General features: G+C 53.5%; 1 protein-coding gene across 2 annotated transcripts; it reads right to left on the reverse strand.

Annotated features, from left to right (window-relative positions):
- Positions 1–3,791: 3,791 nt before the first annotated feature.
- Positions 3,792–9,658, reverse strand: PEX26 (peroxisomal biogenesis factor 26). Of its 2 annotated transcripts, XM_090258282.1 has the most exons (5): positions 8,956–9,643; positions 8,092–8,232; positions 7,411–7,703; positions 5,781–5,924; positions 3,792–3,950 (listed from the first exon to the last, which is right to left on the reverse strand). In XM_090258282.1, the coding sequence occupies exons 1-5, from the start codon at positions 9,153–9,155 to the stop codon at positions 3,847–3,849; spliced, it is 882 nt and encodes a 293-aa protein (XP_090114408.1). In that variant the 5' UTR covers positions 9,156–9,643; the 3' UTR covers positions 3,792–3,846. The 2 variants fall into 2 exon arrangements, with proteins under 2 accessions (XP_090114408.1, XP_090114407.1); XM_090258281.1 differs by lacking the exon at positions 5,781–5,924 and having other exon boundaries at positions 8,956–9,658.
- Between the last annotated feature and the right edge of the window lie 4,214 nt (positions 9,659–13,872).

The following is a 13,872-nucleotide window of genomic DNA, read 5'->3' on the forward strand; positions in this document are numbered from 1 at the left end:
CACCTGGACTCACGGTGTGAAATCTTACCGGCACCGAGTGAAGAACCCACACATGACAGCTGGCACGAGGCAGACCCGCTCCGGCCAGGTCCCCTTTTCTGGTAACACTCTGACCAAACATGGTGACTCTCCAAGTTTCCAAGCAAACAGACCGATGTGCCCTCCCTGCCATTAATAAGAGAATTCTCTAGCCAGAAGAGAATGAGAACACTTTTACATTTCTTTTTTTTTAAATAGTTTATTGATTTTTAGAGAGAGGGGAGGGAGGGAGAACGAGAGGGAGAGAAACATCAATGTGTGGTTGCCTCTTACACACCCCCAACTGGGGAACTGGCCTGCAACCCAGACATGTGCTCTGACTGGGAATCCAACCAGCGACTTTTTGGTTCACAGGCCGGCGCTCAATCCACTGAGCCTCACCAGCCAGGTCTTCATGTCTTTATATAGCAGTTCATTCTGTTGACCACCCGTTTGTATATTTTCCTATTTATGCTATGAGTTTCGAAAAGACAGGACACGTCTTTGCATCTGAGAGAGTACCAAACACTAAGCTTCACCCATTGATACAGACAGTATGAGTTTAATTCTTCTGTCTTATAATGTAAGGTCCTGAAAATTGAGAACCATGACTAAGTTAACTGCTAAGCACATGATACATGCTCAGTAAAGGATAATGACTATTATTAACTATATATTTACTGCTCTTCAAAACCCCCATCGCATATTCTATCACTTCTTCCATTACATTAATCACTTTCAACTTTGGATTCCAGAGCTGTGTGGGGGTTAAAACATCTCTGCAGAATCAGGACATTGTGGAGGGGGGGTGTGTGGCACTCAGCTTTGTGCACCCCCCCCCCATCAAAGCAGCTGGTGGAGTGCAACAAATATGCTCAATGATAACTGCTGAGCATGCCAGGCACACTCACAGAAAGCATTTCACATCTTACCAATATCATGAGTAACATGGATTGACACACAAACCTGAAAATAAAGTCCATCCATCCATCCGACAGTAGAGCCAGGCTCCTGAAAATAAAGTCCATCCACCCATCCGACAGTAGAGCCAGGCTAGGACCCACACTATTTCTCTCCGATCCATTTGATTTTTTGGCTTTTGACCCCAACAATATTTCCTCAGGAATTCGTTTTTTAAATTGGAATGCCCCCTCAAACCTTACCCACCTGCTCCTGCTTCCCTATCAGGGACTGCTGCCTGTCTTTCAGAGCGGACTCCCTCCTGGTCCACACATCCCCAGCCTTCAGCTGTGGGCCAACAAGACTCACAAACTACCACCTCCCCACTCACCAGCCCCCACCCTGAGCTTCCCATAAGCCCTAAGTACAAGGTAAGGTTGAGAGCATATTATTTTTGGCCTAGTACCTGGTTATTTATATCTACCCTGAGGGACATCAGGCGGTCTTTGCCATCACCAGTACATTTGAGAAGGACACCTCCACAGTGGGCTGAGCAATGACACTATTCAAACAGTTGCCAGAGCCCCGGGTCCTTCCTCCTGCCCCCACCGCCACCCCTGCTCTTCAGCCCTGACACTTGCCTTTAAGCTCGCCAACTCCTGCTGCTTCAATTTTCCCCTTCTAATTCCCAAGGCCAAATCCAAGTTCATCCGGCAGATCTTTATTTCACGGCCTCTTACGCGGCTGGCCTTGTCCTAGGTGTTAGAGGGGATGTGAGAACATCAGTGCTGGAGCCAGGCTGCCTGGGTTCAGATCCCAGCTCCACCACTTTGTAGCTATGGGACGATTGGGCAATGTCCTTAACCCCCCAGTGTCTGCTTGGTCATCTCTGGAAGAGAGGCGATAGTACCTACACTGCTGGCTTGCTACCAGTGTCAGCTGGCTAACGTACGTAAAGTGCCCTCAATGGGGCGGGCACCACGTGAGCACTTCGCACATGTGGGCTTTGGTATTAGAAGGCATAGCCCCCACCCCCACACAGAAGGGTTTGATCCAGTTGAAGACAATATACGACCCCCACAGCAGTTAAAAGAATAAACGAGTACTGATGTAGTGATGTGAATGGTTTGGCTATTAAGTGCAAGTGACTAGGAGAAAACACAAATGTCATTGTTAAGAATGATAGCGGCCAGCGCAGGCTGCGGGAAGGGCAGGCCGGCTGAGGCCAGGGAGCACGGATTTTAGGGCAAGTGAGGCAGGATCCTGGAGCAGGGCTGAGGGCCATACGTTCTTGGTCCTGTTCAGGCTGTATGACGTGAGGCACATCAGTTCGCCTCTCTGGGCCTCAACTTTCTGCTGCAGCTGCCCATCGTCCCAGACCTCCTGTCCTGCAGTATCCAACGCTCGGTGCTCTTTCCTCACTTCCCTCCCTCAGAACCTGCTGCACGCTGGGGGGGTGCACCCCGTCTGAGGAAAATACACAGTAAGCCATGTGCAATTGTAAACATCCTAGTACCCCACAAAAAAAGAGAAACAGGTGCAGTTAGATTTTATTTAACCCAACATGTGCAACACATGACCATTTCCACATGCCATCAGTGTACAGACCGAGTCCCCTCCTCCTGCAGCACTCCACGTGCACCCTGCGTGGGAAGAGCGTCTCCGCCAGTCTGGCCCCCTTTCAGGTGCTCGAGAGCCACCTGTGATCGCAGCCCCTGCCCAGTAGCACAGGCGCAGGTCTGAGACGCCACCCATTTTACTAAACAGACGTGGTTGACTTGCCGCCCTTGAAAACCAGCCCAGGGAAAGTTAAAAGCACCTCATAAGTTCTCGGCACTGATGGACGTGGGGGGGCCCTCCAGGTCCTGTGGCACAGGCATGCGTGACATTCAGTTGCACGGAAACGTGGAGGATGTTTGCAGCCAGTAACAGAAAACGCTGAGGCCACACCGCCTCCCCTCACGTGTTCTCTGCCGTCCAAAGCCATGCCTGCCCTCCCCAGCCCCTCTGCACGTCCCTTCCAGCCCCCATTACCCAGTTCTGTTTTAGGCTCGTCAGCCTGTAAGGCTGGCCCACTTTTCAAGGCCACACAAGCCAAAAACCGTGGGTATTATACAAGCAATAGATTCTAATTAGAACAAGACACAGAGAGGGGAGCCAGCCACAGGGCCACCAGATGCAGGCACAACCTGGAGAAAAACCAGCTGCTGGACAAAGGCCAAAAGTCCCCCTGCAGGCAGGATGGGGGCCGGGTCAGGGAGGAAGACGGCAGCAACACTGAGGTGACAGAGGGCCCCCGACACCCGAGAACTAGGCTGGAGCCCAGGGGCACCGGGCGAGATCCTTTTCCCGGGTTAGAAGAGCGGTGCAAACCCACTCTGTTCTCCGGAGTCACCGGGGAGGCCGGAAAGCCAGGCCCCGGTCTAAACAGTGGCCCGGCAGGTGCAAGCCCCCGGCAGAGCCACGGGGAGAGGGTACAGACAGGCAACTGACCAGGCGCGTGGTGAGCACAGGAGGGAGAGGCCCTCTCGGAAGGCACCGCCCAGGTCAAGGCCCACCCTGGGGGGCAGTTTTCAGAGGTAAGTTGTCCAAGGGGCTTTTCTGAACTCCCAGCTTCATCAGCACCCTGACCTGGAGGTGGAATGTTCCACGGCCACACTCCATTCCCAAACCGTGAGGGGCCCCTGGGTATTGGGGGGACTGCTCCGCAGGGCTTGTGTCCTCTGGTCTAGCTGTGTCTCCACGGGACCTTCTGACGCCAGCCAGAGTGGGGTGCGTGGGGGAGCCTTCAGGCAGCGAGCAAGACCGCGACACTGACCAGCTCCTCCTAGAACAAGGTGGCCTCAGCCGCAGGACCCAGCCAGTGGCAGGGGTGGGCGTGGCCAGGCTTCCCGGCTGCGGGGAGCGGAGACTGGCGGGGAAGGCCCCTCAGTCGTGGACGCGGAGCTGGTGGAGAGGAGAAAGCAGGGCCTCCCGGGTCCGGTGGAAGAGCTGGGCCAGCCTGCAGAGCGAGGGCAGGGAGGACGGAGAGGCTGCAGGGAGAAGAGGCTGTCAGCGACCCTCCCTTCCTCTTCCTCCTCCTCCTCCCTCCTCCCCACTCAGCCCACATCCTTCCCCCGAGCGCAGCATCCCCGCACCCGCGGGATCAAAATGTTCCATGTTATCTGCTCCTCCTCCTCTCCCCAGCGAGGAAGAACTTCCCGTTCTCTAGGGCATACTCTCTGGAATATACTTTCTTCACTTGAATTATAATGACCTTAAATTTGCTGAGAAAAAGATTCAAATTTATTATGTTTTCATCTTTTTGATATGCAAGAACCACTAATGTAGCTGCTTTTGGCCAGATGGATCTGGGAAGAGACTTTCTACTACATTCATGCCAATGTCTCTTACATTTGGAGCAAAGTGACAGTGTCACCTCTTTTTATCGTAAGTTAATTATAGTGAAATAGAATAAAATTTTCCTCTTTGGAATTAAAGCTGAGTTCGTTATTTTTTTCATTACTGACTTTTTCTTCTTTCTTAAAAAGGAAAATGTTATTTTTTAAAGAACACTACTGACAGGCTACTTTCCACATATCCCCTGCGGCCTGTCCACGGGTCCCCCGTTCCCAGGGCACCACCCCTGCCATGGGGGCTGGGAGGGCAGGACCGCCAGCCAGGGCCCTTCTGAAGACGTCTGAGCAACCCTGTAAACCCCAAGCTCCCACGGCCCCTGCCACCCACACTCAGGGACCAGGGTCTACGAGACTCACAAGTTTATGAAAACCAGAACCTTTTTTTTTGTTTTTCCCAAGTCTCTGTACAAAGCAGAAAGTCGGAGAGTCAATATGAATGAAGACCAACCACCCTTGCTTACCTGAGGGTGACTCTGCCCTGAAGCAAACAGAGCTATGCAGAGGGAATTCCCGTTTCATGGTTGGCAGAGGGGCAACAGGGACAACCCTGAGCTATGTCACAGGGGGAAAGCTCACTGACTTAGAGAAAGGAAACGGAGGAAACGGAAATCCAAAGTTTTACGTCATCTGTGTGACCCTGGGCTAGTCCCTTTTCTCTGTGGTTCTCATATTTCTCAACCAAAAAAGAAAGAAAACAGAAAATAAAGGAACTGGAATAAGGGTTTCCAGTTTTTCCTCCAGTTTTGAAAGTTATATACAGTAATTGTATCCTAAGTCTAAATTTAGGAATAGAGCTTAGATCGTAACTCAACAGAGGGACACAGAAACACACGTAAAGGCGTGTGCTGCGGCCCCCCTCCCCAGGCCCCCATATCTGAGGAGTCAGTGCCCCGGAACAACCTCAGGGCACAGGCCTGCCTCACCCGCTGCAGGCGCAGGACACGAGAAGTCAAAACGCTCCACAGTGGGGAGTCGTTGGAATCAATCATGGAATCTTCTGTAAGTTGCAATATTATTTAACTATCTAAAACCATGTTTCAAACACTATTTATGATGTGCAAATATCGCCCATATCCACTCATTTCTACCAGCAGAAAAGGGCTGAGAGTACAGCCGTTAGAATAGCGGACTTACAGCTGACTTGTTTTCTTCTTTATACTTTTCCCTATTTCTCACATTTTCTAAAAAGCACATGTATTTCACTTACAACTTAATATTCTAAATTACCACAATATTAAAAAGGTTACAACGAGGAAGATGTTTTTGACTGAGGTTCTATTCTGAGTTCACCTCTGGATAAAGGAGATGCTAACGTAGATGACAGTGACTCAGAGTCCCGTCTGGGTCAGCAGTGGACTGCTCCCGGGGCCGGGTGGCTCCTGCTCAGCCCTGCAAGCCCTCCGTACAGAACAGACGGGCCCCTCTCTGGGAAGGGTGGGAGGGGGTGCAGGCTTTCTCGCTCACCTGGGTTGAAACTCGCCACCAAGAGGCAGAGGACCAAGGTGGCCAGGAGGCTCTTTTTGAAGGGCAGGGACACAAAGTGGCTCACTGCAGACGCCCAAAGCCGGCGAAGCAGCCTCAGCAGTGACAGAAACTTGTGCGTGGAGCCTGGTCAGGGAGACAAGAGCGTCACTGTGGGGTAAGTCACAGGAACCTGCTTCCCAGATCTGGGCTTTGAGCTTGGTTGTGAGTTGAACCAAAGGTAACAGGATTGGTTTACTCATGCGATCCATAAGTGGTACTAAAGGACAGACTGTGCCACCCAAGTGCCGGGCCCTTGGGAGGAGACTTTGACAAACCACATCTAAACCTGGCATACTTGGTGTTTTTCTAAGCAGCCTTATTTTATAGCATTCTTTGTTTTGGCCTAAAGTACACGCAGAGTTACACAGAGCAACAGGTCTTGATTCTCAGCACACACAGTGAAGAACTCAAACGTCCTGGATTATGACCATGAACACGCCCAACCCAAGAACAAGCGGTGCCCAGTCCTCACTGAACACCCTGCGCTCCCCACCAAACTCCTTTCTGCCCCTCCTCCCAGGGGCAGGGGCGTGACAGGTGGCCTGGGTGGCTGTAGGGAACCCCTTGAGACAACAAGCCCCATTTGCAGAGAGGCTCCCCTCTCAGCAGTGCATGCTCTTAGCGCACAAAGAAAAGCACTTAGGAAAACAGGGTCACAGTCTCCTAACAGCTGGAGGGCTTTTACGGGGGGTGGTGGGATTAGGCCTATTCCATGTATCACCAGAGAGAAAAACAAGGATCAACAGGTTAGAAACGCCAGGGAAAACTTGAATCACCATCAAGACCAGCCCCCTCCAGAGCTGCAGAGACCAGGACATGCTTCGGGCACAGGGAGTGCTCTGCATATGCTCCTGTCTGGTCTAGAAGATCACTGAGGAACAGCAGATGAAAAGGGATCAAGAACTAGGGAAGGGTGGCAGTAGAGGAACATTTCAAGTGTCTTTGGAACAAATCAATGCCCCCTATCCCTGTGCAGGTGCCCCTGTATGACACCAGCCAGGTGTGTGGTGTTGGGTCTTGAAGCAGTTTCCCCACCAGAAGACAGTTTATACACCGGCGCTCGAACGTGCAGAGCTGGGCTGTCCCCCAAGGGTGTGGACATCCGTCACAGAGGAGGACACCCAAGAAGTCTAGTGAGGGAGGCAGACAGGACACTGGGCAGGGGCACCCAGATGGAAGGTGAGTCATTTTGACCTTGGGAGTCAAGTTACCAAGTGATCTGGTTTGTTTCTGATTTTCCCTCGGCCAGCCCCCAGCACAGCTCGGCTGTGCCCTTGTTAGTGTCGGCACTGAGGGAGTGATAACACGCTGAGGCCAGCGTGGCACAGGCTAGAGCCAATGACAGGGTGACTTTCAGGAGAAACGCATCAAGGTCTTGAGTCCCAGCGACACCTCCCCACACAGACTCTCCTTCCACTGCCAGCTTCAGAGGGTCTGGGCTCTTTAAGCAATTCAGGTTTCCTGTTCTGTGGTTTGGAAGTCACGCATACAAGGAATAGCTCCCAGGCTCCCAGGACTGAGGAGAGCTTCCAGCTGCACCTGACAGAGCTACCGAAGGCTGACACCCTACCTTCCTGGTTCAGCTGCTGGTCCTCCCCAGAGCCACTGGGTGTCTGTCTCTGTTGGTGCCTCACTGTGCAGATGGCCTGCAGGGCGTCCTGCCGCTGCTGCTCACTGAAGGCCACCGAGCCCACCAGCTCCTCAGCCTCCGCCACGCAGCCCAGAGGCAGCAGCACGTGACACAGGTGGAGCTCAGCCAAGGCGGGGCACTCGGGAAGGCCCTGGTTGTCTGGGTCTCGGAGCCAGGCACTGGCCGCACCCAGCACAGCTCCAGGGTCTTGCATTTTGCTGTATAAGAGAAGGCTGCGGCCCCCAAAAAGAACAGTCAGTGCTGCGCAGTGGGGCTCCTCCCTTAACACCAGCGCTCTCTCCTTTCCGATGCCTCCCTGCACCCCCCAGCCTCTCCCTTTGGGTTGCAGACAGCACAGCAAATCAGGAATTCCTAGCAGGCAGCAAGTGCTCTCCACTCTGACCCGCCACTGTCATCCCATGTCTTCTCTCTCTTTCTTCTAACCCCTTCCTAAATCCCCCTTCCTCATCCTTTACTGCTGTTCTGAAACCTGGGGAGGGGGGAGAAAGAAATGTAGACTTAAGACTTGGCAGGAAAACAGTAGGGAAGGGGAGACATGAGGCAGTGACACAGGACAGAGTCCATCTCTGGAATGACCCACAGGTCACCAATTGGACCTACCACAGCTCCAGCACTTTGGGGGGCAGCTTCTCAGGCACCTGGTAATACTGAAGAACCCAGGCCAGGACTTCCCGCCACCGATCCATTTCTGCCAGGGCCTGGATCCCCACAACACAGAGGGAGCATTTCACCTCCAAGGAGCTGCCAGCAGAAAAAAGGGTTCCGGTTTGGAGGTGGTTCCCCTCCCTTTCCAGCCACACCTCCACCCTGGGTCTGCTCTTCCCCAGCTCGCCCCACCCCCCACTCGTACTCAAGGGGCCCCAACAGGGAGAGAATGGCCCATTCTCCTGGAAATTAAAGGTCCCTGAAACCTCTTGGAGACTAATCAACTGTTGCCCAACATCTCTGTACGCAGGCGTGTGGGTGGAGAGGCAGCTAGAGCTACCTGTTTGCTTGAAAAAAAAATGGACATGAGCCTTTTTTTTAATAATAAAAAGAAAAAAACACCGATGTATTGTTTCACTCATCGATCCATCAGTAGTTGATTCTTGCATCAGCTCTGACGGGGGGGGGGGGTGTCAAACCTGCAACCTTGGTGCATGGGGACAAGGCTCTAACCAACCAGCTACCCGGTTGGGGCTTCCAGGTTGAATCGTTCACCGGCTTCTTCCACAGGACCACTCAGCAGCAAGACCAGCCGTGAACACCTGGGGACGGGAGCGCCCCTGGGAAAGGACCGGGCCCGCCGACGGGAACAGCTGAACACTTAGAACACTCGCTATCTGCCCGTGACGTCCCCACACTGGAGCAAGGAGCGGGCTGAGCTCCGTCCGGCCCCAGGGCTCCCCTCTGCAGAATGGGCTCCCGTGCGCAGCCGCGAATGACAGCCCGAGCCCCCCCCCCTTCAGAGAGCCCCGCACGTACGCGCCCGCAGGCTCGCCCGCCACGCCGCTGCCGCTCAGGCCCCGCACCGCCCGCTCGCAGGTGCGCAGCGCCGCCCGGAAGTCCAGGTGCACCACCAGCAGGTCGGCCGCTTCCTCCAGCAGAGCCGCGGCCCCCGCGGGCGACAGGGCGCTCCCGACACCCCCCGGAGGGGCTGCGGGGGTCGGCGGGTCCCTCCTCATCGCAACCCAACTCGGGGCCTGTCTGCAGACGTCCGGGTGGCCGCCTCCGCGGGGCTCCACGAGAGCCCGACTCGGCCTGGGAGAAGCGGAGGGTCCGCCCGGCCTAGCCTGCAACCCTTCCGGGGCGCGAGCGCCGGACCAGGCAAAGGAAGGGGCCACATCCACGGCCAAGGCTGGGCTGCCCGCCCCTGGGGAGCCACGTCACAGCCCGGAGTGCGTGCCTCCAGCGCCGGGCCTATTTTCTCCGGCCCCACGGCGCGTACGGACGCACCTCGGCCCGGGAGAAGGCGGGTGCAGGTTCCTGCCCACTAACGGAGCCGCTCACCCGAGGGCCAAAAACATCTTTCCCGTTCGCGCGGCTCTGCGTAGCACTTCGGGGGCGCGCTTCCGGCGGCACGCGGGACTCTGGGAGTTGTAGTTCTCCGGCTCTTGACTCAGTAGCCTTCTTGATACAGGTGGGCAGATTGGGACTACAAACCCCAGCAGGACGCGCGCCCCAGAAACTGACGCTGTCCCGGGAGAAAAACGGGCCCAAGTCAGGGAATATGGTGCGAGGTGAGCTGGGGTCCTTGCTGACCTGGCCTAGCCGAGGCCCGGCAGAAGGAATTCCAGGACCGAGGCGGAGCTGCTCGCTCGCTTCCAAGCAGCCGCAGGGGCCGCGATGAGGGCCGACCGGAAGGGCACGGGCGCAGTTCGTCCCGCGCCCCAGGCCCCGCCCACGGCTGCTCGGGACCCTCTGGGCTCGGCAGGGGCCGCGCGCTCGGTGTGCGGACTCGTTTAGTTATTTCCTCGGAAGAGCCGTCATCCCCGCTTCACGGGAGGTGAAACTGGAGCTTATCTAAACAACTTGTTCAAGTCACACAGCTGGTGACAGAAATGAGGTCCATCCAAGGCTCTTGCGGCTCAAAGGCACGCATTTAAGCTCGATTCTGTTCTGCAGGACGGGGCTGAGTCTGCTTTCTACGCGGAGCTCAGGGTCATCGCAGAGCCAGTTCCGTGAGCTTCCGCCTGCGTTGCGCCACCGAAAATATAAAATAAAATAGAGGTGCGGTGTGCAGTGCAATTAATAATAAAATTCCACAGCAAATAGTCAGTACATTATAGCTATAATAACAATTATTAAATAATTTTACACAGATACGTAAGTCACATTTATTTATATTCTGGGCTTCACTCAGGCGGGTAGTCATGTTCCTAGGTTAGACTCTTCCCTGATAAAAGTCTTTACCTTCACTGAGCCTGTCTATTGTCTCTTTGCATCTATGATAACACACCTTTGGAATGTCGAGGTAACTTCCCGTTTTCCAAACCCCTAGGGCACAACCACCTGCACCACGCCAGAGACCACAAACTCCCTCTGTTAATAGTCGACTGCTAGGTCTCCTACACCCACCTGTGGAAAAGACTTACACGTCTATCATTTTACTTTTCCAAACAATCCCAGAGGTTTCTTCACTTTGCTTTCTTCCATCTCACTAATCTGTCACTGGTGGATTTCATAAAACCCCATTACACCTTCTCTTCGGACTGTAATGTATAAAACAAGGCTCAAAACTGCCTTTTTCCAGAGGATTTTCTCAGTCCGTTGAGGTTTTACTTCCTGGCAGTTGTCAATTTGGCTCTAATAAACTCACAAATTCTTAAAGATTTGGACATTTGTTCCTTTGACAGATGATGAAGACCATTAGTTATAACATAATTACTGGACTGAAAAAATATTGTTTCTCAGAACTTGGTTTACAAGTCTTCCCTGAAAAGTCAGAAAAGCAGTGAGAGCACCAGAAACCAGACCTCAGCCGGCTTGGGGCCAAATGGCAGCAAGAGACCCTGCCTTCATCCCCATCAAAAAATGTCCTACGATTCCCATTTTTTCCAGGAGGGGGCAGCACAGCCTTAAAAGAAGCGGACCTGCCAGAAACAAATTTGCTGTTAGCGGCGCCACAGCAGCCAAAATGAGGTCAAGGTATTGAAGGGAGGGTGCGGGGGTGCTGAAAGTCATATTATAATACGACTGTGTTCTATTTCTGTTTCATCCAATTTTGGACGACGCAGGGCTTCATGGTGGTCTGTGTGTCACCACTTAACCTTCAGCACGGTGGTGCCCGCAAACAGAGCTACCCCACACCTGGACCCTGGTGTTCGACCTTCTGTCGGTCCGGGTGCTCAGCGTATCCATCCATCACCTTCACCTGTGGACCTGGATTTGCTTGGCCTCCTTGGAGCACGTGCTAGACTGGAGGTTGAGCTACATCAGTTAGAATTCTGTTTCTGTTGGTCATTAAGCCAGGTGACCCTTGGAAAGTCACCAAACTCCTCTGAGCCTCAGTTTCTTCACCTGAAGACATTGATAGCAACTCCGGCCGCTTAGGGTGGTGAGGGTCAGAAGAGACCATCTAACAACTCATTGACCTCTACATCACTGGGATGTTTCAGACTAGTATAAGGTGAGATGGTATAGTATATTGGGAAATGAGAGAGGAGAAGAAGGAATCTCACTCCACCTAAAAGTTCTGTGGTTTTACTTTCTGACCTGGAATCCCACTCTAGACTCCTTCTCACAAAGGTCAGAAGCACCCGCATTTGTGGCCAGTGCAGCCTGTCCTGACCTCCCCAAGCTGGTTCTACATTTCATGGCAATAGGTTAGGGTCCACAGCTGCCCCTGTGAACACAGCTGGGCCAGACAGAGCCCCTCAGTACAGGGACATTGGTGGCAAAGGTCTGGGCCAGGAGGATCATGGCCAGAGTGGGTCTTTGGCCAGAAGCAAGGCAAAGCAAAGAATATTGGCAGGGTGGAGACGGTGCTCTTCCAGGACAGCCAAAGGGTGTGCCTCTCTCATTCCAGACCTGCGTCAGCTGGATGGCATTTTTATGGCTCCTTCTAAAAGCCTGAACTTGTCATCTAGAGCAGAACTCGGTGCTTCCTGCTTGCTCCTCTCCATGGAGACACAGCAGACATCTCACCTGCTTCTGTGTCTAAGCAGCGATCTTCGTATTCATAATTATTCTGTATAGCACTTTACAATAACAATAATGATGGTTTCATTTATACAGGACTGTGTTAACTGCTATTGGCGCAGTTCTGAGTACTTTACACTTAACTCATCATCAACAACCTTGGGACAAAAGTTTGTGTGTCATTCCTATTTTGTAAAAGAAAAAAGTGCAGCTCAGAGAGGCTCCATGACGTCCCAAAGCCCCACAAGAAGTGCGTGGCTGGGACTTAAATCCAGGAGCTTTGGCCCTGCCATCTTTCTCCTTCACTAACCCCTAACACTGGCTCCACAACACGCCTTCACGTCCTCTGCCTGAGCTTGACAGCAACACGGGGAGCAAGGTAACCCTGACCGCAGTGGGGTGGTGGGGGAGGAGGGAGAAATGTTGGGAGGATTTCCAGAAATCTTCATTTTCCACCTTATCCAAGTGAAGAAAGTAAGAGAGGAAAGGGATGGCGAGAGCTCGGAGAGGCGAAGGGGTGGGCCTGCAGTCCGCCCTACCAATCCTGGCAGCTTCAGTCAGCCCTAAAATTGGATGTTTTACTCAGTCCAAGTACAGCAAGTAAACAAACCTTTGCCCAAGGCTGTCCCATGTGTCCGGGACCTAAAAGAAATAAAGTAACAAGCCTAAAATAAATCACAGGAACTGCGGTTTGCCTCTGCGTTTGTGCTCGTCCTTATTCTCAGACTGTGAGGTCAAGGGCACCATGACGCTCCCACCCCCGCCTAGTGCCCGCTCCAGATGGAACTCCAGCCCCACTGAGCATCTGTTCTGGAGCAGAATAAGAATGACCTCAGATGGAAAGTAAAGGGAGCACCGTGGGCCAAACAGGCACCTGAGCACCTATTTTAACCCATGACAACTGAATTCAGTTCAAAAATTGTTAAGGGCTATTCAGCCAAGCTCCAGTCTGCTGGTTTTGTAAAGGCTTTTTTCTCAGCAAATCGGTATGCTTGGTGGGGGTGGGGGTGGGGGACCTTCCTGGAGGAGCTCTTCACAAAGAATCTGTGTAAATGGCACGTGATTGACACGTGCACGGGCCCGCATGGCAGCTCAGTTCTTTCTGGGAACAGTCTCAGTGATCTGTGGCAGCAGGAGGGAGACAGCCCTGCTCGGGCCCCAGACTCTGGCTCCCCTTGGGGTTACCCGCCCCCCCCAGCCAGTGAGCTGCCTTCACGCTTGCAGGAACTTGCCTGTGGGAAGTTCCCTGGGGGGACAGTTGTCATGAATGGTGAGGTGCGTGGTCACCATCCCTTCCACGGTGTGTCCTCTGGGAAACAAGCTTGCGCTTTGTGTGTCCGGCTCTCAAACATGGTGATGGTGGAAGTAAACTGCAGGTAGCTCACTGCACCCTTGTCCTGCTCCCTCCCGGCACAAGGCGGCTACCTAGACAGGTGAATGAGTGAGCGAGTTCTCCTCTCTGACAGGCAGAGTCTAAGGGACCCGAAAGACTGGAGGTGGAAGGACAGGAGTCCCTGGTTACGCAGAAAGCAAGGCAGTTGGTGTGTGCACAGGCTGTGATAGGAGCCAGCCTGTTATCCCAGCCTGTGGCCTCAACTCTCCGGCCAGGGCCATCTCCCTGGTTCCTCTTAACAGGCTCCCGCTCCTGTGGTTTCACAGATGCCTGTTTATGGCCAGAAACCCCCTTTTCCACACCCACACGAGCGCTCTTCGGCACAGGAGGCCCACGTGGATCCTCCTAGGGCTTCACCACCTGAGATG

Source organism: Furipterus horrens, unplaced genomic scaffold, assembly GCF_987537825.1.
Source record: "Furipterus horrens unplaced genomic scaffold, mFurHor1.1.pri manual_scaffold_12, whole genome shotgun sequence".
Taxonomy (NCBI): Eukaryota; Metazoa; Chordata; class Mammalia; order Chiroptera; family Furipteridae; genus Furipterus; species Furipterus horrens.